General features: G+C 46.2%; 1 protein-coding gene across 1 annotated transcript in view; it reads left to right on the top strand.

The window, feature by feature from the left end:
- The window catches only part of MMD (monocyte to macrophage differentiation associated), a 55,147-nt gene extending 32,603 nt beyond the window's left edge, over positions 1-22,544 (top strand). Inside the window, exon 7 of the mRNA XM_032320219.1 lies at positions 22,437-22,544. Coding sequence (XP_032176110.1) covers positions 22,437-22,529 — 93 coding nt within the window. The 3' untranslated portion in view covers positions 22,530-22,544. The remainder of the gene's footprint in view (positions 1-22,436) is intronic.
- Positions 22,545-27,541: the final 4,997 nt, after the last annotated feature.

The following is a 27,541-nucleotide window of genomic DNA, read 5'->3' on the forward strand; positions in this document are numbered from 1 at the left end:
TTGCCGACATACTGACTGACATACATACTTTACTAGAAGTAAAATGTAGAATCATGGTCGGGGGGATGCCGGGGCAGGCGTGTGGATGTGCAGTCCCCTGCACTTGGGGAAGGCTGCACTGAGAAGGGGGCAGACCTGAGGGTGGGCCCCAGGCCACAGAGACACCTGCTGGCACAGGAGGCCCCTGATAGGAGCATTTTGAGTGAGCAGAGAACAGTCTTGTCTCTGAGGCCACAGGGATAACAAAGACTCTCCCTCTGCCAAACTTGACTCCGCCCCCTAGAATCTTCTTTCTGACTAGTCCCTGACTTCAGGCTCTGGCCTTGACCTGTTAAGTTCAAGTTTAGCAAGTATCCTGCTGGTCAGTGTAGGGAAAATCCCCCATTCTCAGAAGCAAATGAAGTTCTTCATTCCCCACCATTGGTGTCTTAAAACCTTGGCTTTTGCTTTCGTAAGACTCTCCCGAGTCTTATTGAAATTATTGAGGAAACCTAATTTCCCACCCGCCTCTTGGTTGTGAATTCCCACTTGACCTGGTTATATTCACAGTGGAATTGATTGTCCCCTACTCTAAAACCCCATTCCAGTAGCCACCCCCTGAATAAAGTCTGCCTTCCCATCTTTAACAAGTGTCATGACTAACTTTTTCTTTACCAGGGTACTGATTAGTGAGTACATGGTGCCTTGGAAACCACGGTATGGTCCACAGGCACATGTGTGGGGTTATTATTAGTGCTGGACTTTCTTCTGGAATCATCCAGAAGGTGTTAGAAAGATCCCATCATCTGGATTTTGAATAATGAGGGGACCCTGGCCCCTAAGTATTAGAAAGAACATGGGCAGCCTGACTTGAATCTCAGTTTATTTATCTTTAAAATGTAGATGATTAAAAAAAGAGAGAAAGAAAAAGAAAATGCAGATGTCAGTAGTTAAGACTAACCTCAGAGGCTGAACACTATATAAATGTGAATTTAAAAATGAGCACTAATGTTGGGACATCAGGGTGGCTCAGTCAGTTAAGCATCCAACTCTTGATTTCAGCTCAGGTCATGATCTGAGTGATGAGATGGAGCCCTGCATCAGGCTCCATGCTGAGTGTGGAGCCTGCTTAAGATTCTCTCTCTCCCTCTACCCCTCCCCCTGCTTGTGTGCATGCACAGTCTTTCTCTCTCTAAAAAAAAAGGGGGGGGCACCAATCTTAAAAAGTGGGCCAGTGTATTGTGTATTCCCAAGCAGCCTTTAATTGTTCAACTGTTGGGGAGGGGAGATGTGCTACTCAGTAACTGGGAGGGAGCTGAAGGTAGCTGCCTGATCTTCCTCTACACTCGACCTCTCCCTCGCTGGCCTTTGATCCTTTAAGAGAGAGTTTTTTTGTTCAGTGTCTTCTTCTCCAGCCCGTTTGATCTAACTTACTCATGTGGAGCATCCCTGGCAGGAATGGCACCCTACCTTTGGCTCAAGTTTCTCTTCTTCACTCATCAGCTTTAGGAGCTCGAGCCAGTGAGTGATAAAAGACGGGCTCTCCGTAGATGCCAAGCACTGGTTTGGTTTGTCACCGATGTGTTATGGGGGTTGTGACCTAACAATGCATGGAGAGGAAAGGGAGGAGCAAGTATTTGGCTGTGCTGAGGCTTGATTTCCTCATTTGGAAAGGATTGTGCTCTCTGCCTCAGAGGGCTATGGTGAGATTATGTGCAGAGAGTACCAACACAGGACCTGACAGTCAGTGCCGAATTCCATTCTCAATTATTGTTCACCAAAGTTGCTCTGAAGATTGTGAAAGAGCCCTTGGCTAGAATTAGGGCAAAGGGGTGCAGGCGATTACTCCCCTACTCGGCTTATTTCACCTTGTGTGAATGGCAGCCTTATTCCCATCTAAGGTTCTTGCTTGAGCCCATCTGCTGCCTGCGGGGTGTTCTTCCAACCCTGTCTTCCTTTGCCCTGCTTTGGGGCCTGTATTATTCTTATACCCTCCGAGGACTTGGTGGCATTGTCTACTCTCCCTTCTTCTATCTCCCCAGCCCTGGCCTCCCTGACATAGCTGTATCCTGCGTCCCTCTTTTCCCCCCATTTCTGGCTTCTCTGAGTCTTTTTTTTCCCGACTCCTCCCCTTTCTACCGATCCTTAAATATTGGTTCTCCAAGGTCCTCCTCGGCCCTCGAACCCTCAATGACCCCACCCACATGGATGGTGAGGGTCTTTAGCCCCACACTCTCCTATCTCCCAAATCCTTAAACCCATTTGCCCATTGGCTATTTTCACATGGATGTTCCATACCCACCTCAAAGTCAGTCTTTTCAAAACCAAATAAGTCCTCTCTTCTCCCAAACCTGATGTGCCTTCGATATTGCCTGTGTAAGCCAACAGTATTACTATCTACACCATCCCCTAAGCCAGGAACCTGAGAGTCCTTCTGGACCTCTCCCTCCTGTGCATGCATCTCTTGCATTCCACCAGTTTGCAAATCTCATACTCTCCGATCTCTTCCAAAATCTGCACCCCCTCCACAGAGACCACCTGAGTTGAAGCCCTTATCCATTCTGCTCACCATGACTGCTTCCAGCAAGTCTTCTGCCATCCACCCCAACTCATCCAACCCACCCCATCCCATCCCCCCCCACTCCATTCTCCCCATCTACCCCACCCACCCCATCCACTCCATCCACCCTCTCCACCCCATCCCATCTACCGGTCATCCACCCCACCCCATCCTCTTCGTCTACCCCAACTACCCTCTCCACCCCACCCCACCCCACCCCATTCTCCCCATCCACCCCATCTCATCTACCCCACCCCATCCACCCAACCTCACTCCTTTGACCTCATCTACATCTCATCTAGTCTCTGCGTTTCTACCCAAGTGCTGTTTCTAAAATGAGACTCTTAATGATATTCTAAAATGAGAAAGCTTAGTGTTGGATCTGGTACCTCCTTACCCGTTTGGACTCACCTCTTCTTACTCCCAGGTACCCTCCAGCCAAACAGAAGGCTTGCTGTTCCTCAAATGTGCCACCGCTTTATCATGCCACCGTGCCTCTGCATATGCTGTTCCCTCTTCCTGGATGCCCTCCCTGCCCTCACCTTCCTTCATTCACATTCAGCATCCCTATTTAAACATCAAGTCCAAATTCAAAAGTTACCTCTTCCTTAGAAGGGGCTCGCTCTTCACATTCTCCCAAGGAATTCCACTGTGACACTTAGTAATCACATTGCATTGTGCTCATCTTTTCCCCACCACAGCCCTCAAGATAAGGTTAGGTTACTAATCTCTGTACTGCTGATCCTAAAGAGGTTTTTGACACATAGGAGCTACTTGGAACATGCTTATTTAATAAGTGAATGAATGAATGATTGCATGAGGACTGGATGGTCACTGGCACTGAAGGGAACATCTATGGACATCAGTGCTGAGAAGACAAGATACCGGAGATGAGGCTGTCAGATGTGTACCGATATCTTCATAAATGACAGCAGAGAGAGGGCCCTGAGCCAGACTCAACTCCAGACAGCCTCCCTCCCACCACCCAGTGTCTGTCTGAGCCACCTCTCCCTTCGATCTTACAAAGTTCAGCCTGAGCAAAACAAAATTAAGATGGTAATTTTTATTGCAATGCTGAATTAAAATACCTGCTCTTTGGGATTAGCATGGAAGATCAAAGACTGACCCTGCCTCTTTCTTACAAGTACTGCCTGAAGCCTCAGAGCAAATGATAACACCGTACAGGCTGAAAGCTGTGTCAAACCATCCAGATCAACCGGGAAGCAGAAAGAGCACCAGTTTCAAAAGCCCGGAGGTCCCATTCTGGCCAGGATCCAGCCAGGATCCCTAAAGTCCTTCCAGCTTTAATCCCCAGGCAGCAGAGAAGCCTGGATTGTAGCTACCCACAATCCCAGGTGATTCTAAAGAATGCTCTGATAATAACATCTCCTAGCTTAAGACATTTCTCTTTGGAAGTGTTCCAAGTGCCTTGACGGCTATCACCCTGCATTTTATGTCCGTTTTCTTGCGAGGCCATTTGGTGGCAAATGTTCTAATTCCTCTGTTACAGTTGGTGAAAGTGACTCTTCTAGGAGGTGAATAATAATCCAAGATCACACAGTGAATTGGGAGATCAAGCCAGAACATGCACCCAGGCAAAAATAACTTCCGAACGGCCACTTTACTAAGCCTTCTACGAAACATCATCTGCTCTTTATTTAAGTCTGGGGGAAAATTAAATTTGGGAAAAAAGAATAGAAGCATAATTAAAGGATCTGGCAGGAGAATATAAAACCCAGAGGGAACAACTCATTCCTTTGTGCCTTTTTTTTTTTTTTTTAGCTGCTTGAGCACACACATGATTTTTCTTATTCCTTATTCCCAAATGTTCTTTTTTCTTTTCTTTTTGTTCTTTATTATTTTTTTTTTCCTTAACTCAAATCTTAAAGTGCTGAAGCCAAGACTTTTGAGCACCCGACTTCCTTGGGGCCTGACTGTCCCTCGATTTTCTCTGCCAGGGCCTGACTGAGCACTTCGACCCTGTTCTTATCACTTTTTTTTCTTTAACTTTTTATTATGGGGAATTTCCTATTTACACAGAAGTACACAGCAACTCAACTCTAAACAAAAAGGCACATAATGCAAAACAGGAAAACCTGAGCCTAAGGATGCATTTCCATGTCAGGAAACTGACCCATCCTTCTTCACTGGCACCGGGGTCGGATGAGCTCAGCACTTGGAGGAGAATATCCACATCCAGCTTTCCCTCCCCTGAACTGCACGGCTTTTGGAAAGTCACGCAGAGGGTTGGTTTTTTCACTTGCAAAATAGGAACAATCAAACTAATCCCACAGAATGGCTGTGACCGTGAAGTGAGATAACATCTGGGAATAGGTTTTGTAAGTTACGAAATGCTCTGAAAATGTGAGGAGCTCTGAGGACTGTTTCGCAGAGCCCTCGGAGCCCTGCCATGCACGGCGTGGTTCGCATGCTCGGGAATGTAGACAGAAGGCTTGTGTGACAGAGCTCTGCCATACCCACCGTCTGTTCAGACTTGGTCCTGAACCTTCATCTTACGTCACTTTGCTTTTCACCCACTTGACTAGCAACTGTGCTACCCACTACTCATTTTCCTCCTTGCTTTGGGGACAGTTTGCCCATTGGTCTTGTCTTCCCATCTGTACCTGGGCCCCTCTGGTCAACTGTCCTATGCTTCCACCCAGACTAGACCAACTTGGGCTGCTTTTGTTTAGAAAGGCCTTCTTCACACGGCACCTGTGATCCTTTTATTCTAGTAAAATCCTGACGGTAGTACCTACCCCCCAGCAATCAGGACTCAGGCAGGAATCAGCATGGGCTTAGGGAGGAGGACCGGGAAGGAAGACCGCTTGCAACAGACTCAGCCCCTCTCCTGTAGGTCAAGGAGGGACCTGCTCTCCTTAGAAGGTAGTTTAGGGAGCAGTGGTGAACAAGAGAAAATCCGTGACCCAATGGAGCTAATATTCGGGGGTGGGGTGGGGAATGGGAGCTGACTATAAATGAGTAAATACACTAATAAATAGAACTAAAAATAAATAATATTTCAAGATGGGAAGAAATTAATGCATAGTTATGTACCGGCAAGAGACTAGAGGTAGGAGTGGCTGACTAACATAGGGTAGTCAAGGTCATGGGTTATGGCTTCAGTTTTATAAGTGCCCTTCCCACCTCACCTTATTGTGAACAAGGAAGCTAAGAGCCCCACTTGCTACTGGCAGCCATCCCATACCCTGAAGGGAGCTAGTTAGAGGATAAAGCCATCACTGTAGATAACAGAGCAGAAAAAGGAAAAAATTACCTCTTGGATGCTTATGGGTAAGACACTATATTGTTGAACTCTAAAGTCCACCTGACTCTGAACCTTCCAGTTAGGTAAGCCAATAACTTAAGGCCATTTTGATTTGGTTTTCCAGTGCCCAACAACCGAGAGTGTTATAACTGATGCATGTCTCTTGTGGGTTATGATCCCCACTTCAGGGAGCTCTTCTATCTAGACACATACAGCTCTTCCCATGAAGATGCTGAAAAACTGAAGCTTCTCCATCTTCTTACATTTCCAGGGACACCATTAACCAGGTGAGGCACTTGTTAACGTGCCTAACATATTAAAGACAGTTGACAAATATCTGTTGAACCAAATTGATTGAATAAGCCAGATCACTGTCACAGGCAGTTCTAGTGTCCCAAAAGGCAAGGACATTCCAAAATAAAACTTCATAGTCCTTTCTAGGTCATGGAAGGCTTTCACATACTTTATACCATTTAACCTTATACTACTCCAAGGATCATCATTTTATGCAGAAATACAGACTGAGAAAGGTCAAGCCAGGGGCATGGCAATTAGATGATATTCATAAAGACTCTGACTCCGGTCTCTCATTCATTCCTGGATCCTGAAAATTAACTGGTTGATATAGTAGACATTCAAGTTCCTTGTAAACTAGAGGAATTCCCAAAGAGGTGTACATAGGCTTATTAACCTCAGAAAGCAGAGATTCTGGAGATGATGGCATGGCCAATGTGTTTGTCCAGACTCTGTCAGATGCTGGAGGAGCCACATATCTGTCACAGGAGTACGAGAGCCCTTTTCTGTGTAACTTCAACCCAGGCTGACTGTAAATCCTACTGACTGGTGGGGGAGCAGGGTAAAATCTTGTATAGCACCCTCCTCCCATCCTTTCCCTTATCATATGGGCAAAAAATTCATTGCACTTCTTTTTAATTGTACAACTAAAATTATTTTTTAAAAGTTTACTTCACTTTTAATTAACTTTTAACTTCAGAACAATTTTTAATTTACAGCAAAGTTGTGAGGATGGTAGAGTTCCCAAATATCCCCACTCCGTTTTCTGTGAATACCTTAACATAAGATGATACACTAGTCACAATTAGTCAACCAGAATGGATAAATTATTAACCGAAGTCTATATTTATTCAGATTTCCTTAGCTTTTATCTAATTTCCCTTTTTTGTTCTAGGATCCCATCCAAACTATAGCCATCCTGTCTCCTTAGGCTCCTCTTGCCTGTGACAATTTCTCAGACTTTCCTTGTTCTTGATAACCTTGAAAGTTTTGAGGAGTACCAGTGGGGTATTTTGTAGCATGTTCCTCAACAAGGATTCCTCTGGTGTTTTTCTCATAGACTGGCGTTAAGGGCTTCTGGGAGGAATAATCACAGAGGTAAAGTGCCATTCTTGTTACGACACACCACGGGTTCATACTGTCAATATGACTTATCACTGTTGATGTTGACCTGGGATCACCTGCCCGAGGTGCTGCTTGTCTGGTTTCTTCACTGTAGAGTCACTCTTCTCTCCATACTATGTTCTTTTAGGAAGGAAGTCACTTAGAAAGGAAGCTCACGCTTAAGGAGTGGAGACTTCCCTTCCACCTCCTTCAGAGTGGAATACTGAGATAAATTATCTGGAAGTCTTCAGTGGTATCTGGCCGTTCTAGCCATTTATTTATTCAGTCATTTATTTGTATCAGTATAGATGCGTGGGTATTTATTTTAGTCTTTGGGTATAAATACTATTTGATTAATGTTGTTGCTTAAATTGTTCTAGCTCTGGCCACTGGCCACTCTTTCCATTGGCTGACTGCACTTTTAACCCAAATGTATATATTTTTAAAAATATTTTATTTATTTATTTGAGAAAGAGAGAGGTCACGAGCAGGGTAGGGAGGGCTAGAGGGAGAAGCAGACTCCCTGCTCAGCAAGGAGCCCCAGATGGGGCTCAATCCCAAGACCCTGAGATCATGACCTGAGCTGAGGCAGACACTTAACCGACTAAGCCACCCAGGCGTCTCTACCCAAACATATGTTCTGATGTCTTTTTACCGAAGAGCACAAGGCAAAGAATCAGAAGACCTGAAGTTCCACTCCCCCACCCTTGCATCTCTACCACAAATTTCTATGTCACTTTGGTCAGATCTCACCTTGTCTTTTTCTTCACCTGAACAGTGAAGTTAACAGCGCCTGCTTCCCATCACCTCTGCTGTGGCTGTGAAGCCAAAACGAAGTGATAGGCAAGGACTCTTGAAAATTTAAAACGACACAAAGGAAAGCATGCAAATACATCACTTTACATCTCTGCTTCCCTTCCCCATTCACATCTGGAGAGCTTTACAGTCAAGCATCCCATGAGAATTTTCTGAGTGAAGGAATGCGGGAACAGGTGAAGGAGAGTGCACACATGCTTCCTGAGTTGCGGCAGCAGACAAGCGATGGAAGAGAGAGGACGCAGCCCAGGTATGCTGAGAAAACATATTGTCCCCACCTCTGCTCATTTCAGAGCAAGTTCATGAACCTGTCAGGTGGCCTTATGATGTACAAACTGTGGCCTGGAAGAAGCAGGGATGCAGGACTCAAAACATACCATCAAGCAATTTTACAATCCAGCAGGCATCCAGACATACAACCAACGGTTCACAGAGGATGTGCGCTGTTTCATGGGTATCAGAAATGCATCCCTGGGGCGCCTGGGTGGCTCAGTGGGTTAAAGCCTCTGCCTTCGGCTCAGATCATGATCCCAGGGTCCTGGGATCGAGCCCCACATCAGGCTCTCTGCTCGGCAGGGAGCCTGCTTCCCCCTCTCTCTCTGCCTGCCACTCTGCCTACTTGTGATCTCTGTCAAATAAATGAATAAAATCTTTTAAAAAAAAATGCATCCCTATTTTGTGATTTTTTTCTGTAACTTGACTTATTTCTCCACCCCCCCCCCCAGCCCCTCCTGACAGAATCTTTAGTCAAACCAATTCCAGGCTGGCTCACTCAGTTCCATGTTTTCTTCCCCTCCTTCCTGGGACTTCCTAGGGCTGTGCCTCAGTCCCGAGTGTCAGGTGCTGAGTGGGGACGGGAGATGGGAGAGGCACTGAATACTTGCGTGTCACCTCTCACTATTACGTCCGCCTCTGCCTGATTCTCAGGTGTGCTTACCTGCGGTGTGGTTGCCTGTCCATCTGCTTCATCGTGACACAGACACCGTCAGGATCCACCTACTGACTCTCTGTCCCTGTCCGCCTTGGAGCCAGTGGTTCTGCAGTTCCTGTTCTCTGCCTCTTGGGTAATCATCTCTCTGTGCTCTCAGACCACAGGATATGAGGACCACCTGCACGGGTGTTCCTGCCCGGGTCGCAGGCAAGAGTCAGGGAAGGGTTCCTCTACTCTTGCATCCTCAAACTTTCCTGGGGACGCTCTCATCCTACTCCCCTTTGAGGCTCACTCTGGGAAGGTTTCCTCAGTGCACTCATCCTCTGCTTTCATTCGAACCTGCAGAGGTCCTTCCTCTTGGGAGATGGAGGTGGGCGAAAGGGAGCCTCAATCAACAAGTACTTCGTCAGATCTTCACAGCTCACACCTGGACCCAATAGCTTTACCGTGGTATCCTTGCTTTTTAGTTCCACCGGACTCCAGAAACCTTTTATCTAGCAGCCTGTATGCAGAAATCACAAGAGGGTAAGAGAAGACTTGGAGGGAAGGGAAAAAAAAGCCAGATGTAGTACTTGAGAACTCAGCAGAACAAGTGGAGAGTGTAAAGGAGCACTTTCTCCATGTAGGAATGGAACATGTTGAAGAAAGCAGAACAGGGGTAGCCTGTCCTCACCAGCAGGAACCTCGTCCATGCACTGAGTTCCCTCTTCTTTTGCCTCTTTGGGCAGTGTAGACGTGTGTAAAGGAGAAGATCCCTCTTTTAGTCGGTGTGGGTGACCTTCTGAGATGAAATGATGGTAAGCCTATAGGTTCGCCTAACTTGTCGGTTTACCAAGCATATGACATCCCTTAGTGAATTCGGTTAGCACATCCCTATGTGGAGGGCAGCTGTTACCACCACCGTTTTACAGATGAGGAATCCAGGCTTCAGAGAGGTTGAGAGACGTGGGCTGAGCAAATTGGAGAAAGCCAACAATCCAACAATCGCCAGAATGTATAGCCTTGTTTCTAAATCCTTTGTGAGGGCTGCCGGCAAAGATGTGTCTTCATCACCCAGGGAGAAGGAAGAAATGGGCAGGCAGAAAGCCCATCTCACTCCTAGGGCTTCAGGACACTTCCATGATGTGACAGTGAGAACAAAACACCCAATTGTCAGTGTTAGCCCACTGCTGCCCTGCAGGTCTAGGGAGGGAGCAGTCACAGGGACAAAGGGAACGAATGTGGGTATTCACTCTTCATTAATCCAACAAACATTTTCTAAGTGTCTTTCAGCATTGGGTGACGTTCCAAGTGCAAGGGATATAAAAAATGAATAAAACGAAATTTTAGAAGTTTGTTCTCTAATGAGAGATCCATGAACAAGTGAAATGCAATTTTATGTGAGTCTTAGAGATTTACACAGAGTTTCAGCTTAAAAGAGGGATTGGTCGGTCAGTCCTGGGAAGAGGTGGGAAGCTTAATAGCAGGGCTGAGTCTAAAAAGTAGGTGGTTTGGACATGTGAATGGGGAGACAGAGTAATTGAGGGAGGGGAGGTGTCATTGGAAAGGCCCCGAGACATGACATGATGCGGAGTATCTTAGGAAATGCTTTTCTGCGTAATGGAATCATCATGTGCAGGAAAGGATGAAGGTGTGATATACTGATGAACTTAGAGAGAAGTTCATAGGGGGCCGGGAAGCATACTGGCAGGTCAGAATTTGGTCCTCTAAACCCCAATGACCAATGTGGTAGCTACCAGCTACATGGGATTATAGAGTGCCTAGTGAAATGTGGCTAGTGTGCCTAAGCAATTTAATCTTTAATTTTAGTTCATTTAAACTTAAAACTGGATTGAATTTAGTTATTGGAAAACTTTTAAGTACGTTTGGAACAATGTGGGTAGGTACATGTGTTCTTTTGACTCCACTGTAAATTGTATGAAATCTAAATATAAGTCAGGCATTTCCAAGGAAAACTTGACATCTGGAATTGAGACATGTAAGTGTAAAAATATACACCAGATTTCAGAGATTTGGCATGCAAAAAGAATGTAAAATATATCATTAATGACTTTTATATTGGTGACAGATTGCAATAATATTTTTGATATACTGGGTTCAGTAACAGTGTTCAAATTAATTTCACTTTTGTTTTAAACTTTTAAAATTTTCCAGGAGCCACATAAAAAGATTACATATGTGGCCCACGCTATATTTTTAGTAGACAGTGCTGCTTAAGCATTGGGGGAACATTGAAGAATTTTATGTAGGACAGAGGCATGGTCAGATTTGCATTTAGAGGGAACATTCTGGTAAGAAAGGGGAGGATAGCGTAGAGGGATTTAAGAGCAGAGAAGGGTACAGTTGGTTAGGAAATGACTGCAGTAAAAGCTTCAGGAATGGAGTCATCAGTCAGATATTAGGAAGGTCAATGTAGAGCAAGTGTCAGAATCACCTGGGGGGGCTTATTAAAACACAGACTACAGGTCCCCCTCCCAAAGAGGCTGAACTAGAGTGGAAACCAAGTATTTTCATTTCTCACTAGTTTCTAGCTATTGCTGCTATTGGTGATCTGGAGACCTTACTCCGAGACCTCTCCCCTACAGGACTTGGCCACCAGAAGGATATATGAAGAGAGAGAGAGAGAGAGAGAAGTTTATGAAGACCTGCAGATTCCTGTTATGGTGGTCTGGGTGGACAGGGACTAGAAGAGGAGACGCTTACTTGGGACAAAATGGGATGGGTTTTGTTTGGGAGTTTGAGTTTGAGTTCCTTTATGAACCCCAAGGAGGAGATATCTCCTGGGTAGTTGGATATATATAGGTCTGAAACTCAGGAAGAGTCTGAGCTAGAATTACAGACTTGAAGTCATCAGAGTTGAGTTGGCAGGTAAAGCCCTAAGCAAGAGAGAGAGACTGCCCAGAGAAACAGTGAGGCATGGGAAGACAGGAGAGCCAAGGGCAGATTCCTACAGCTGAAGCTATGTTTTGATTAAAATCATCAGTAATCAAGAAGAAGAAAGGAAGGAATATGCCCTTGTCATTTTTAACTGTATGTTCTTGTGTCTGATCACAGTGACCCAGGCTTAAGGAACAGATTCATAGAGCTTTAAAATCTAATCAAAGGTTAGCTATGCTCCACCACTGACATGACAGAAGTTAAAGAAAGTCTTTTATTTATGAATCTAATCATTAATAATATAGCCTTGGCTGACCAGCGGAACCTTCCCAAGCTTTAGCTTTGTTGTTGTTGGCTTTTTTCATCTATAAAATTGGGATACTGATATTTCTCTCACAGAGTTTCTGGGAGAAGGGGATAATGTGTGTGAAGCACAGAACCCAGCTGACACACAGGAGCATCTCAGGAAGGCTAATGATCCTCACTGCTGTGAGACCACCTTCTCGGTGAGGCAGCTTCACTAACGAAACCTTTGTGGATGGAGACCGTTTCACGTGGAATCTCATCCAAAGCAGAGAGAGCCATTTCGAGTCAACAGCGTCAGTGATCACTTCAGGATTGTAATTACTGAAATTTTTGAAGTTCAGAGGGAAAGAAAACCAATTCTTCAGAGCAAATGTGTGTTGTCCATTGTTATATTGCGTTTTAGTATATGTGCCGCCGAAGCGAGCACTGTCATACCGTGTTTTTACAACACAAAGAGATGGAAGGAAAGTGGCCTTCATCTGCACCAGGCAGGCTGGCTATATTATCCCCTTTAATCTATCCATGTAATAGCTTTAAATAAGTCTCCAGTGGATGGCTCCACGTGTTTCCTAGCAGGAGGGAGAGAAGCTGGGTCCCTGGGGTCCCAACACATTGCCCAGGCCATCAAAAGCTGGGTCTCTGCAGGTGGCTCCTTGTCATTTTTCAGAGCAGCATATGGCTGGCTACCGTCTGACTTGTCTGACAGGCAGGCCAGACCTGCGTAGACAAGTGCAGCCTTTCTTTTGGTCATTTAAGCCGTTTCCCCCATCACCCTCTCCTGTTCTCATTTTCTTTGAGAGCCGCAGTACTCCCTTTGATTTGCCTGCTGTCTTCCCTCACACAAAACCCTTCATCTGGGAGAGAAAGTCGTCCTCATATTACCTTTAATCTGAATATCAATTTCAGCATCTTAAACCAGAGAGCCTTATCTAGTCCAGCTGCTTTGATTGAGACACGGTCTGGAAAGAAGGAAAATAGAGTTTGTGGGGCTTGGCTGACATCTCTCTGAGCCCTCTTGTACTTTTCTTTCCAGAGAATTCTCACCTCTCCCCGGTCCTGGTGGGCTAATGAAATAGATATTCTGTTTTGTTTCTGCTGGGCACAGAGTGAGGTCCAAATGCATTTCCTAATGGTTTGTTTTCCAGCTGGGCTGAACAGAATCAAAGCCACAAACCACCAATGAGAGCCTAAGACGTCTAAATGGATGGGGAAGCCATTTAAAATGCTAGAAAAAAAATAAAAATAAAATCAGAGGCTGGTGGAATTCTCTGTAGTTATTTTACCAAGTAGGAGATTATCTTTTATACACATATAATGTATGTCACTAATCAATATTATAGTAAGTTATTTACCAATCAGTAATGCTACTCCTGTTTTTTTTTTTTTAATAAAAACGTATCTATACATCCCCTTGTCTAACCAACCCCTTCCTCTTTCCCTCCCTCCTAACCCCTTACTAGTCTGCCACCAAGAACTTCCACTAAGTGATCAGCAAACTCATCTCTATCTTCGAACACTTCTTCGAGTGCTTCCGACACCCATTTACCTTAGTTGAAACTCAAGGTGACTGTGTGCCCGCTTCCTCTCTCATAGCTCAGGATCCAGTGGAAGGATAATGGTCCTCCTTGTTGCCATTGCTGCTTCCAGACAGTTATTCCTCTGCGCTCTTATGAGAACAAACTAAACCCAAAACACGCAACACAACAAACCCAACTCCTTTGAAGCTCATGCTTCATTACTCCCCTCTCCCCTTCCTTGTCACTTGCTCTCCTTCTTTGAAGTCTTGAGGGCTTGATTCACAGTCATTGTCTCCTGCGATCAATGCCACTGAGCTGAATAACTTGTATCTTCAGGGACGCTGCTCACCCAACACCTTGCACATCAACTCAGTGAACTTCTCAACAGTACCTCAACCCAGGTGCCCGTGATCCTGCCCCTGACATTATCAACTACCTGCACCCCTTCCAAAAATCATGGCTTTATAAGTCCAACTTCTAGGCCTCTGACCTACGAGTCCAGCCACTTAACTTTTTTCTTTCGTTCAATGGCCCTCTCTTGATATTACTTAACCTCTTTATGGCTTCTATTTCATGATCTATCAATGTCATGACTCCCCTGCTGCTATCTTTGTTTTACCCTTTTCTGTCTTCATCACACCCACCCTACAAACGGAAGAGTTTCTAGCCCAGCACTCCTGGGAATGGCTATGGGAAACACAATGTGGGGCAAAGAGCTGTCACTCTAAATGAATAACCCACTCTGAATGGGTCACTGTGGTGCCTTGGCTTCCTACTCTCTCTCTCTAGATCTGGTAAGCCTGAGCTCCCCTTCTCTCCCCAAATTTCCTGTTCTTGTCTTTCACTTTTTGGTAGAGTAAAAGCCATCATATGGAAGGGCTGCTGCCTTTCCTTGACCGGTTCAGTACACGTGCTTGTGTGAGCTCAGTCTTCGCTTCCACCCCTCGTTCAACGGAGCACGTGTCCTCCTCCTCTGCAAGGCCGGTCTCTTCATGCGCACCCGGTCTGGTCTCTCTCGAAGGCAAGAGCACTAATACTGCATCTCATTAACTGCCCCTCCTTCACTGGATCCACACACACACACAGTGCAAAGCTACTCGGATCACCGCACGTCCCTGTGCAACTCCATATTCTCTGATTCCTCGTGCTTTCTCCAGGCTGTCTCCACTTCTCACATCTGCTCGTGCTTCACTCCTGCACGCATTCTCCCCTTCCCATGCCAAAACGGCTCCTGTCAAATTCCCTAGGGACTTGTGTCCTCATCTGGCTCCAGTTGCTCCTGAGGGGTGCAGTACTGCCCAGCCTTCCTGACCCCCGGAGTGGACTGGGATCGAAGGAGAGTTCTTCTCGGCTTTCTCTTTCCCTGGTCTTCCCTGTTCAACTTCTGCCTGCTGTGCCATTTTGCTTGTATCATGCAGATGGGATACCAGTCTCCTTTTGCTTTCCACAAAGATGGCTGTTATTTTCAACAATGCTTGTCATCATGAAATTTTCCACACTTTAATCCAGAGAAAGTCAGTCCTCTAGGGCAGAGCTTTTCCCTCCTTAGGGCATGCTTTTCCCAAAAGGCAGAACCCCCTCTACTACTGCACTGAAACTGGGTCAGACCCTCTTTCCCCAGGATGACATCCTGTTCTTTGAGGGGGTCCTAGGGGAAGGGGATATGGAAACCCTTTGTCTTCTCAGCTTGCCCTGCCCAGCATGGAATTTTTGCCCTGCAAGGAAGCTGGGGTGTGGGCAGGGCCCCAGTACCGCTGACTTACCATGACTGGAGCAGAGCTTCTGCCCTACCAGCGGAGGCTAGATAAAGGGGACCTAGTCCTCCTGCTATGCTTATCTGGAACAGAACTTCCACAAAATGGGGCTGGGAAACACCAGCATCCTTCCCCTTTAGAAGTCAAACTACAGCCCCAGACTGGACTCTAAGGGACACTGGAGCCCTGTGACTGCACAAGACCCGGGTAGAGTAGAACACGCAGCTAGTGGGGAGGACAATGCAGCAGAACATGGCTCGGATGCCACAGACCTGTGCTGTTCCTAACTAGATTTTATAGGTTTTCATGAAAGAATGTTTTCCTTCGCTCTAAGCCCTTAAGACACTTTCCAGAGTCTTTCCGTGATGGGTATTTAAAATAATTTTCTCAGTTAAATTGTTATTTTGCTGGGTAGAAAGTCTCTGTTCTGCTACTTGTTAGCTGTGTTACTTAGAACAGGTTGTAAAACTCACAGCAGCTCCCTAAGAGGACTGTGGTGGCGTGCATATGTGGGTTAATGCCTGGGCAGCAGTTGGCTCAGAGTTAGGTGCCCACTGAAGGACAGCTCTGGGTTCCTCTTGGTAACCCTTGCATGGTGACAGATCGCCACAAGGGGGCATCAAGAGTCAGGCGTAATGATGAAGCACTCAAGGGCTCTTTGGTTAGGTCATCCCCATGGTTATATTTGTAGGCCAGTCCGAAGTGGGTATCTTCCCAGGTGACAGAAAATAGAAGTTGAAGGCACTTCCTAAACATCACCATACTATTTTCCTCCCAAGACAGGAACTCAAGACCCTAAACATCACTAGGTCATTCCCCCAAATGGAAGCTTTGGTATATAGACACAGGAAGTCTGCTGTCAGAAGAAAAGCCTCATTTGATTTACAAGGTACTAGTCCTGTACCTTGTGTTCTAGGAGACGGGAGCTTATAGAGGTTCCCTTTGGGAACAGTCACAGATACGAAGTTGGTATTTACTTACTGAGTGTGTGCCATGTGTCAGGGATCCTAACAGCATAAGACATCAACCTGTTCCTTTCATTCTGATTGAAGAGGGCCCCAGAGGCTCAGCCAAGGGTTTGACCTTTGCTCAGAGGATGATAAAGAGTCTATCGATATTTTGGAGCAAGGAGGAGGGAATTTATGAAGAAGGTACTTAGCATGATTTATTCAGAGTGCAGTGCAGGAAAAAAAGAGTGAAAGAAAAAGGGAGAGATGTCCCTTGGGAAGATTGCAACAGACCAGTGCAAAGCCAAAGTTGACGAAAGCAAAAGCTCTTAATAAAACTAAATTTTAGGAGAAACCCCAATCGTTAATAAAAATGAAGCTGAACCGTGAAACAGTGACTGAAGCTGGTGGAAACAGGAGTCTCCAGCAACCTAGACCTCTCTCTCACCTTCTTACAGCTCCCCAAATGAACTGGATATAAGTTTTCGGAGCTAAAATCAAATGTTGGAAGAGCCTTGGGTGTATCTCTATGGGACCCAACTTCAACACAACTGCAGTTGTCCAGACAGTAAAGCGTACAGATGAAGATGCAGGAGAAAGGATGACTTGATGGGGGCAGGTAGAGCACACGATAACCCAGGACCAGACTCCAAGCAGCCCCAGTGTCCGTACTGTGTCCCAGCTGTGTCCTCTGCCCTCTGTCTGCCTCATTCACTTCTCCTGCTTCCCTTCACATTCTGTCCATTGCCTTAACTAGTATATGTCCAGGGTCTGAGCCACGCTATTGCCATTAATCTTGGTTCTCATCCTTGGTTACCATTCACCTTTGCCTCTCCCTTCCCAGAGACAGCCCAGCCTGACCCAGGCTTATCAGTGGGATCCTTGGCCTAGACCCAAGAGGCCACCATTCTTGCCACCTGCTGTGAACATTAGGAAAGAAGAATGAAGGGGATCTAGCAACAGACTGTGTATGGAGGCAGAACTAATAGAGGAAGGGGAGAAAGGGAAAAGGATCATTGATAAGCTAATATTTATGAAGTGGTGTCTGTGTACCGGGCACACTGCTAAGATGATTTTTTTTTTTTGAGAGAGAGACAGTGAGAGAGCATGAGTGAGGAGAAGGTCAGAGAGCGAAACAGACTCCCCATGGAGCTGGGAGCCCGATGTGGGACTCGATCCCGGGACTCCGGGATCATGACCTGAGCCGAAGGCAGTCGTCCAACCAACTGAGCCACCCAGGCGTCCCTGCTAAGATGTTATATACAGATGTTATCTTATTACTATGTCCATATTTGTATATAATATACATAGTTATATCCTTATATATCATTATATATTTATATAAATATATGGGCGGTGGGTAGGAATAGACAACATGCCACAAAGTCCACTGTTTTTGATAAAGATGCAGCCATTTTTCCTGAATAAATACTCCTTGGATTGTTGCAAGACTTCAGTTAATTTCCATAGTTCTGAAAATGTTGATTCTGACCATTTTTTAAAAAGATTTTATTTATTTATTTGACAGAGATCACAAGTAGGCAAAGAGGCAGGCCAGAGAGGAGGAAGCAGGCTCCCTGCTGAGCAGAGAGCCCAATGCAGGGCTCGATCCCGGGACTCTGAGATCATGACCTGAGCTGAAGGCAGAGGCCCTAACCCACTGAACCACCCAGGTGCCCCTATTCCGATCATTTCTGCCAGTGTTCTCATTGCTTTTGTGGAAGGGTGGATTTTCAGAAGTCTTTGCTTCACTGTATGGAAATCGCCAAGCCCCCCGCCCCCCACAATGTTTCCCCAGCCCCCGCATCCCACTGCTCGCTCACTCTGGGCTTGTAGTCCTTGGAGCCCTGAGTCTCTCCTGTGAACCGCTAGCTACTCCTTCCTATATCTGATTGTTTTCAAGTAGGTGTAAGACTTCGTTTTCACTAATAAAGTTCCATTTTCTTGAATTTTGTTGTTGTTCCAAGATGTCAAATAATTTGGAATCCTGGCATCAGGAAGTATGCTTTTTTGGGTTTCACTGGAGTCATAGACGTTACTGGCCCAAGTCGGAGCACAGACCAGCCTTTTGGGGCTCTGCAGGGTATCCCCTCCAGGGGAACATTTAGTCCATTAACTAGTTTGGGCACTTCTATTTCCAAACTGTGTCTCTAGCATTCCAAAATCTACCAGTAATACACCTTTTTCTAAAAAGGAAAGTTGGTTAATTTTACATGATTTATTCACAGCGAATTTTCCCAACTCCTATTATTCACTATTTCTTTACTGTTCACACATCATTTGCTTCTAAAGAATGTTATAATTATTGAAGTAATAAGGATCCATCATTGTCCCTTTTGGCAAAGCGAGGCAGCATTTGGTCTGTCCTCAAATTTCTAGCCCCTTTCGATCTCTCCAGACATTTCCCAAAGGACAGTAACAATCATGTGAGAATTAATCTGCAGCCTTCACTGTCTTGTCCCTGGTGACAGTGGGGCTAGGAAGAGCACAGCCTAGGGGGCGGATGGCTTAAGGGCAGGGGGCTGTTCCCCTATGGGCAGCCCAGGCAGCTAATGGATAATTCTAGGCGTGGTGTGGGAAATCGTCAACACCAGAGCTCCAAACTGCACTCCGAGGGTGGTGGTATGGCTCGGGGCTGGCTCTTTTGGTTATCTGTGACGGCGCCACGTCAATGATCAGTGAGCAGAGAGAGAAGAATCCAGTGTTCCCCGCTCCCCGGAGCGGGGGCTGGTGGGAGTAATATGGGTCATAAAGCCCAGCTGAGCTGACTGAAACTTGGGGCTAGAGTCTCAGACATCGTCTCCAAGGCAGGAAGCCCCTGCCGTGAATTGGGCCAACTGTGTGGGCACATGGAGGACAACAGCCCTATTAGTACCCACTGCTAACACACTTGCTGCCTGCCTCCACGAATGCCTCAGTATGGAGTGGGGCGCATTCCCGATTCCAGCCCTGAGCGGCCGCAAAAGGCGGGAGCTACCAAGGAATAGGACTTTTGGAGAGTTTGCACAAGGCAGGGGACATAAAGGCCCAGACAGGCTAAATAAACGGTGGTCCAACCACTTGGCAAATTACTTATTACTGTGAGTTTCAAGTTTCTCGTTTATGCAGTTAAGTACCCAGCGCACCAGAGCCCCAGTAAATTGTACTCGGGAATTTTCATTATGCTGGTGGGTTTCCTTCTCCGAGCAATTCCCCATCCCTACTGCCAGATGGCGCCTGGGAGCAGGGCCGCCCTTTCCAAAGGCCTTTCTTTCCACCCTTTGGGCGCCAGGTAGTGAGTGATCTTCCTCTCTGTCAGTGCTCAAGCTGGCATTTAAAACCCAGTACTGCACACAGACTTTGTGCTTTTGATGCATCTGCTCCATGAAGAGCTGTGAAACTCAGAAATACCTCCTTCTAGCCAGACACCCATTGCTCCAATAGGACTTGTCGGTTGATGAGCCTTTGTGATATAACCAGGCAAAGGGGACACTCAGAAGAAGTCAAATATTTCATTAGGAATCTGATTTTTTTTTTTTTTTTCCTTTGCATGCTTATCTCTATTCTGAGTTGGGGAATCTGGAGAGACTCAAAGTTCAGGCCTCGTAGGTTTGAATCTCAGTATGCTAAACACCTTTGAGCAAATGATTTGATCTTTCTGAAGCCTACTTTCTTTACCTGGAAATAGCTGTGATAAGAGTAACTGCGTCATAGGGTTGCCATGAGAATAAATGAGATAACATGGGGAGGACATGGCATGAAATCGGGTACAGAACTAATGCTAAGTATAAGCAATTGTATGTCAAGAGCTTGAGCTTCAGAGTCAGACAAGGATTTGACTCCTAGCTTTTTGATTCAGAAGTTGCATGGTCTTGAATAAGTTATGCAAACTCTCTGAGCTCCTTGAAAGTTGCAAGATTTTTAGGAAAATTACAGAGCTATATCGACAACACCTTTTAGTTTTATTTGCATCGTGACCCATTTCAGATAGGATTTGAGCTTCCCCACAGGAAACCAAAGGAACCCAATGACTTTTCGTAAGCAGATAATAAAATCAGGGTGAAGAAAAAGCAAGGATAGGAAACACGAGGGAAAACAAGAGATAAGGTTAAGCCTCCCCGATCACATCAAAAGAGTATCTTGTATCCTCGCTAGCGAGGGGGTCACAAATGTGGCTTTGGGCTTCTTCGCATCCAAGGCAATGAAGAAAGGAAATATGGTTCGTTAAATGATTCAGTGTGCCAAGATAAATGCAGAGGAGTTCTGAAGAAGAATCTCAGCTATTCCTAGTTCTGAGACTGAAGAGGCTGTAAGTAGCACATGGTGGATACACAATAGATATAAAAATGTGAGCTGTCCTCATCTTCGAGCACAGAGGAGACAGTGAGTCTAGGAATAAAAGCAACATGGAAGAGGTAGCTTTGGAGCTGAACAGAACTGAATACAAATTTGCCAGGTGTCGGGGCAGGGGCGGCGAGGTGGGGGGGCTGCCCGTAAGGGGAGAGCGTGACAGTGGCAGGCTCACCCCCACCCATCACTGCAGCTCGAAAGCCAGGGACTCACGTGGTGTCACACCGGCTGGAGAGAAAGCTCCCCTCAGACTGACAGGCACAGGGACCTGTGGTTTGAAAAAAGCCAAGCGGGGAAGGACAGAGGTGACTTGGGAGCAGAAGCACAGCGGTTTTGGCTTCGAGTCTCTCCCGACTGGACATCTGGTGTTTAATGACGGTCCTCAGAGGGAAGGGAGTTCTCTTTTTTTGAGTGTGTTTTGTTTGGTTCTGTTTTCCTGTGGACCCAGCCTTATGGCTCTTCTTTTTTTTTTTTTTTTTTAAGATTTTATTTATTTATTTGACAGAGAGAGATTACAAGTAGACAGAGAGACAGGCAGAGAGAGAGAGAGGAGGAAGCAGGCTCCCTGCTGAGCAGAGAGCCCGATGCGAGGCTTGATCCCAGGACCCCGAGATCATGACCCGAGCCGAAGGAAGTGGCTTAACCCACTGAGCCACCCAGGCGCCCCCGGCCTTATGGCTCTTGAAGGAAGAAAACCGCCAGGATGGTTAAAGGGATTGTTCCTTTTCTTTTTTTTTTTTTTTTTTGCCACGTCTTCCCAGCCATTAGGAACAGGGCTGGAGGCTTCGGTGACGCAACGGAGTCAGAAAGTGTTTTGGGGACTGTACAGACCCACAGCCTTGTATGGAAATTGTATTCCCATTCCTCCTCTTCTCGCCCCACACTCTCAGGTCCTTCTTCCTTCTTGATGTCTTCCATCACATTCTCTGACTCTGTCTCTGTTGATCTGTCCCTCACTAAGTGGGAGGGGGTGAGATTAAACCTGAAGAAATCTGTGTTTCCCTCTGCATTAGCCACCCAGAGGAGCCTCCCAATCCCTGCATCGCCTTGGGACTTTGTCCTAAATATATCTATATGCAAAGACAGAGCTTCTCTGCTTCAAAGTGTTTGTACCCAGGAGGCTGAAAATGAGCTCATTAGTGCTTATAGTTAGGCTTGTATCCCTGGACACACAGTTGGTATTACTGTCTTGCTCTCGGTGACAACTGAGTAGTCACTAACTTTCAGGACTTATATACCCTTGAGACTCTTCCCGGCCTGCCCAGAGTAGGCACAGCATGATCCCGACAGCCCAGGATAGCAGTTTCATATCTCTGCAGTCATCTGTTTTCTAAGAATTCTCTCCAGGGCCAGTTCTTGGTATGGTTCTGATGATTATCTTGGCACCCTATGGGTGACGACCGTGACAGAGTCCCCTTGTTAGCTGGCTCTGCCCAGGCACGGTGAAAGGGACACAGACTAGGAGTGTCAGACATCCGGGTTCCAGGTATGACTGTCAGGGACAAGTTTGGTAGCTTCGAATAAGTCACTTCTGTTCTCTGGTCCTCAATTTTTCCATCCGTTAAAAAAAAAAAAAAAAAAAAAAAACCTCTCCAAAAAAATTTTTTTTGAACATATGGATTTTTCTGGGGTCCATGGCTGTCATTATTTTCTCAAAGGATTTGTGACTCCCAAAAGTTAAGAATCCCTGGGCTTGTTGATTTATAAATTCTTAGAATCCAATGCAGAGCAAATCTCTGGTTCTCTGCTTCTAGGAATGTCATACACTGCATAGTTCAGCAACGTCTGCTCACTGCCTACTGTTCCCCCATTCCTTTGACATGATGCAAGGATGGCAAAGTAAGTAAAACAGCTTCAAAGGAGACCCCGGTCCCATGGAGAGACCCACCCACTAATAAGGAATCATGGTAAGATGTCTCAAAGATAATGATGGAGAGGCACACAGGGCCCTTGAGAAAGAGCATGAGGAAGTGACAGCCCCTTTTCCTCCTCGCCTCCAAAGAGCACGTGCACTGCTGAGGAAAGGTTCGAGGGAACCTCCTTTCAGGTTTCCAAAGTGGAGGGCATGCTCCCATGCACTCCTTCTGAAGTCCCCAGGCTCCTGCTGACCTGGTCCCTCCTGAAAGGCTCAAACAGGTTCTCTGTCCTTGTGCTGCCAACCAGGTCATTGAGCTTGAGTGGAAATGGGCCTCCTCCTTGAGTGTAACCCTCCCCGTGCACGCCTCAGAAGCCCCATTCACTGTGGGAACCCCAAGACCTTGCCAGCCCCTCCTTTCCTACCCTTATGCGCTCTCCTGGCCCCTTTCATGTCCAACACTCCAGGACATTAAACCTTAAGGATGCGGACAAGGGTGCTATCCTGCCAGCATGTTATTCTTGTTTCTATGTTGACCTTAGCAGTTCCCAGCAACCTTATGGCCCTGCAGGAAGCACTATGAAAGGTAAATCCATTTAAAAAAGAAAAGCAGGGGCGCCTGGGTGGCTCAGTGGGTTGGGCCGCTGCCTTCGGCTTAGGTCATGATCTCAGGGTCCTGGAATTGAGTCCCGCGTCGGGCTCTCTGCTAAGCAGGGAGCCTGCTTCCCTCTCTCTCTCTCTGCCGGCCTCTCTGTCTACTTGTGATCTCTGTCAAATAAACAAATAAAAAAATCTTTAAAAAAAAAATAAAAAAGAAAAGCAGAGGGGTGCCCGGGTGGCTCAGTCAGTTAAGCGTCTTCCTTCAGCTCAGGTCATGATTTTAAGAGTCCTGGGACGGAGCCCCATGTCAGGACCCCCACTCAGCAGGAAGCCTGCTTCTCCCTCTCCTTCCCCCTCCCCCCAACTAATGCTCTCTCTCTAACTTTCTCAAATAAAATAAACAAAATCTTAAGAAAGAAGGAAGGAAGGAAGGAAGGAAGGAAGGAAGGAAGGAAAAGAAAAAAAAATTATTTTGGCACATAGTGGGTCAGAGGGACAGACGCTGCTATAAGCCTGGTTCTAGTCCCAGTTCCCTTACTCACCATCCGAATGCAAGCCTTTGCATAGAGTTGCTACCCATACTCCAGGCTACCATCACCTCTGCCCTCAACTATTCCACTTAACTTGCATATAGGTCCAGTAATTCACTCCCCATATGGCAGCCAGGGTGATCTTTTTCAAATGTAAATCAGAACATACCACTCCCCTGCTATAGCTTTCCAAATATTTTCACAGCTCTCAGAATAAAATCCAAACTGCTCACCAGGTCTGTAACACCTTCCATGATCTGACATCTGCCTACCTCTCTAGCCCTGTCCAGGGCCCCTTTCTTCACTCACTAAGCTCACTGCTCTTCTGTCTCTACATCATAGTCAGTTCTGCCGCAGGACCTTTGCATGTGCCATTTTTGTTAAGTGAACTCTTACCCCCCAGAAAAATCCCAGGCATGGCATTTTCTCTCTTATGATTCCAGTCTCAGCTGCAAAGGCACTTCTAAGGTTTCCTCATGTTGCCCCCAGCATGGCCTTTTCATTCTATCTTTTACTCTCTTCAGGGTGTTTACTGTAATCTGAAATGATCTTGTTTATGTGTTTATTGTTTGTTTCCTCTGCCCCACTAAGGAGCCTTGTCTTTCACTTTCACTGGGGTACTCCTAGCACCTAGAATATGGTATGGCCCATGATTATTGAGTATTTGTTGAATAATTGAATGAGTAATGATGGTAAAGCCATTTAATATATCTGAGCCCCCAATCCCTGGCTACATATCTGATCTTTTAAGATCTTTAGAAAACTCCCTTTGGTAGTCATTATTACAGCCACTTTGTGGTTGAGGAAATAGAAAGTCAGATGGGTTATATCATTTGCCTAAAATCATAATTGTGTCCTGAAAGTTTATCCCCTTTGAGATAAATAAAAATTCGGGGGAGAAAAATTCTCCCTATTCATCCAAAATTCAAGTTCCACTAAAAAGTTATCCATCCATTGTGAAATGGAACAATATGCTACTATCTGGTCCACCCAGAAGCAAGGTCTGGGGCCGAGACAGCCCTACGGGGTGACAGACTCTATTCCTACACCTAACTCCTGTGTATCTGATCCATGCTGAGCACATCTCCTACATTCAGTCATTCATTTATTTCACCATCGATTCATCACATATGCATGGTTAACAGCCAGCACTGATAGCTATACGGTAGCTCTAGGGGAGGAACCCCTGATTCATGCCAAGTGTACATCCTTGGTCTCCCCTAGAAACAGGGTCCCCAATAGGATCTATTGGCTAAACAGTAATTCTTTTGACTAAGTAAGATAATGCTTATGAAATGCTTATTAACCAGAGTTCTGGCTTAGGGTAGGTGCTGAGGGAGTGTTAGTGATGAGGATGACGATGATCTTAGAACCTGGACCTCCTTTTTCAGCCAGGCTGCCTAGAAGAAGAGAGAGATATTAAATATTCCTTTGGCCTGTTTTTCCCTTCCAGATCCATCCCATTAGAAAATCCAGCACACGTGACTTCCATTTCTTTTTCCTAAATCCACAGCCTGTACAAGCCAACTGAAAGTAATAAGCATAATTCAAATGCTGTGTCTTTCCTAATTAAAATCCATCCAGAAGGGGATGCCAGAGTGGAGTCCATGTGGCAGAGGAAGTTCCATTATATTAATCCAGGCTTCCAAAGAGAGTCCAAGGGGAGACGTGTCCATGTGTGCGTTCTTATAGCGTAAGTTTGGGGGTGCTACCAAGAATGCATAGTTGGCCCTAAACAAGTTGTAGGATATGAATTTTCAGAGGAAGCTGTTAATGGAGCCACTGGGAATTGCTTCCTGAGGCTCTTGAGGCTGGTGAGTAAACCCAGAGTCTGTCTTGGTTGGCCCTTGTCAGTGGTTCTGAAGAAACCCCCTGGAATGGCTTCTCCATGAGGAGATGCTGGCCCAGCTCTCCCCGCAGAGGCTCCTCCACATGTTTGGCGGCTCTCCTTGGAAACACCGGTTGCCAGAGCAGCTGTGTCAGCCCGGCTTCCCCAGGAAAGACGGGAAAGAAAAACAGAGAGCCCTCAGCTAACCCAAGGGCCTCTTTTCAGGGGACAACTCCCAAAAGCAAACCACGCACAGAAACCAAATCCTGAGAGGAAGGCAATGACAACAGAAAAACAAGGAGCAAAGGAAGAGAAGGCAGAGAAACGAGCAGGAAGGGCAAAGTTTTGCTTTTCAAGGGCAGGAGGCCGTCTCTGTGGGAGGAGAGGTGGCTGAAGAATGAAGGCCGTCTGGGCCATGCTTTTCATTTCCAGAGGACTCTTTTTTCCCATCACCTGGCTCAGAGCCTTGGCTGTAACTGTGAATGGTTTTGAAATAGATCTCAATGTAGGTTCTCCTACTGATGAACCTGTTTTCCTCCCAGCAGCCCCGGGGCTGTAGTGCCACTGAAGAGGAGAGTCAGTTACAGGCCGGAGATGGGGGTGCTTCTGCTCCCCAAATCAAGGTTGAACCCTGCAGGGTTGAGGGTGGGAAGGGGGAAAGATATTTAGCATGAATTTAGAAGCACTGCGATGTGGTTAACTTACCTCTGGGAAAGGTAAATGTCTTAGATAGCCCATGGTCAGCCCAGAAGGCACGTAGTGTGGTGCGGGGGCCGAGAAAGGTGTCCAGGTAAGGGGGCCAGAGGTCCGACTTGCAGAGACTTTCAGACTCCAGCTCCGTGCAGGCAACACACCTAGGAGCTCCTGGGTCTCTGGGAGATGCAGAGGCTGAAAGAAATGAAGGACATAAGGAGATCTGGTGACTGCAGGGAGTGGGGACCAAACACAAAACTCCAAAGAACAAGGTGGGACTCTTTGCCAGGCAGATACCCAGTAAGAGTCCAGAAGAGCCCACAGATCAGTGGCGACTTGTGGCCAGCTCGGAAAACTGAGACTACCCCCACCAGTCACTGTAGGACTCCCAAGTTCCACCCCTACCCAAACTCAGGGAAAGAGAAGAAGGTGGAGAGAGATCTTGAGGGAAACTTCCCTGGACATTTGTATCTTGAATTAATTGAATTCTTAACCCAAAGAGATCAAGTTGAATGGAAAAGGCGGTTTTAAATGGAAAAAGAAGAAATTACATTTAATTGGCCAATTAAGTTTTCTGGGGACTCAAATAAAGACGAAATCAATTATAGATCCTTTTAAGAGCTACATTTTTTCCCCTACCACTGAATTGCAGTGTAAAAATTTTGACCTCTCTATAATAATGACCTTATACAACCACAAATAGATTTAGAGCATACAAGTCATTTTCACATACATTATCTATTTTGAACCTCCCATCAAAACAAAATAGATGTTCTTATCCCAACTCTACAGATGCAGAAAACAGGCTCAGTGATGCTAGGAGTCTTGTTCAAGTTCCACAACCTAGAGGACGGCCTCCTCCACGCCCATTTCAACTACAAGCTGTAGATTCTCCATCTAAATAGTGGTTTGCAACCAGGACCTTTCTGGAGACAATTTTGGTGGCCACGCCTTGGGAGGGGGAGGGTGGGAAGAGTGCCATTGACATCTGGAGGGAAGAGGCCAGGGGTGCTGTGACACATTCTATGATGCACAGGGTGGCCCTCACCAGAAAGAATTTTCTGGCCTCAAATGTCAGTAGTGTGGAGGTGGAGAAACCCTCTCATACAGGGGATACCAAGGGAGGATATTGTATCCCTCCTTTTGCCTTGTAAAAATGGACAAGGACCCAGAGCCAAGGCAATTACAATTTAATAGGGAAGACACAACTAATAAACCTTAACTAGCCAGAAACAGCCTCATAGGAGCTTCATTTCCAAGATTCTGTGAGGGGTGGGTGGGGCAAGTCTTGTTGGAGGATTGAGAGGAAATTGTCTTCACCGTGGGGGAGTGAGAAGGGGCAGTGCGGGGGGG

Source organism: Mustela erminea, chromosome 18 (genome assembly GCF_009829155.1).
Source record: "Mustela erminea isolate mMusErm1 chromosome 18, mMusErm1.Pri, whole genome shotgun sequence".
Lineage (NCBI taxonomy): Eukaryota > Metazoa > Chordata > Mammalia > Carnivora > Mustelidae > Mustela > Mustela erminea.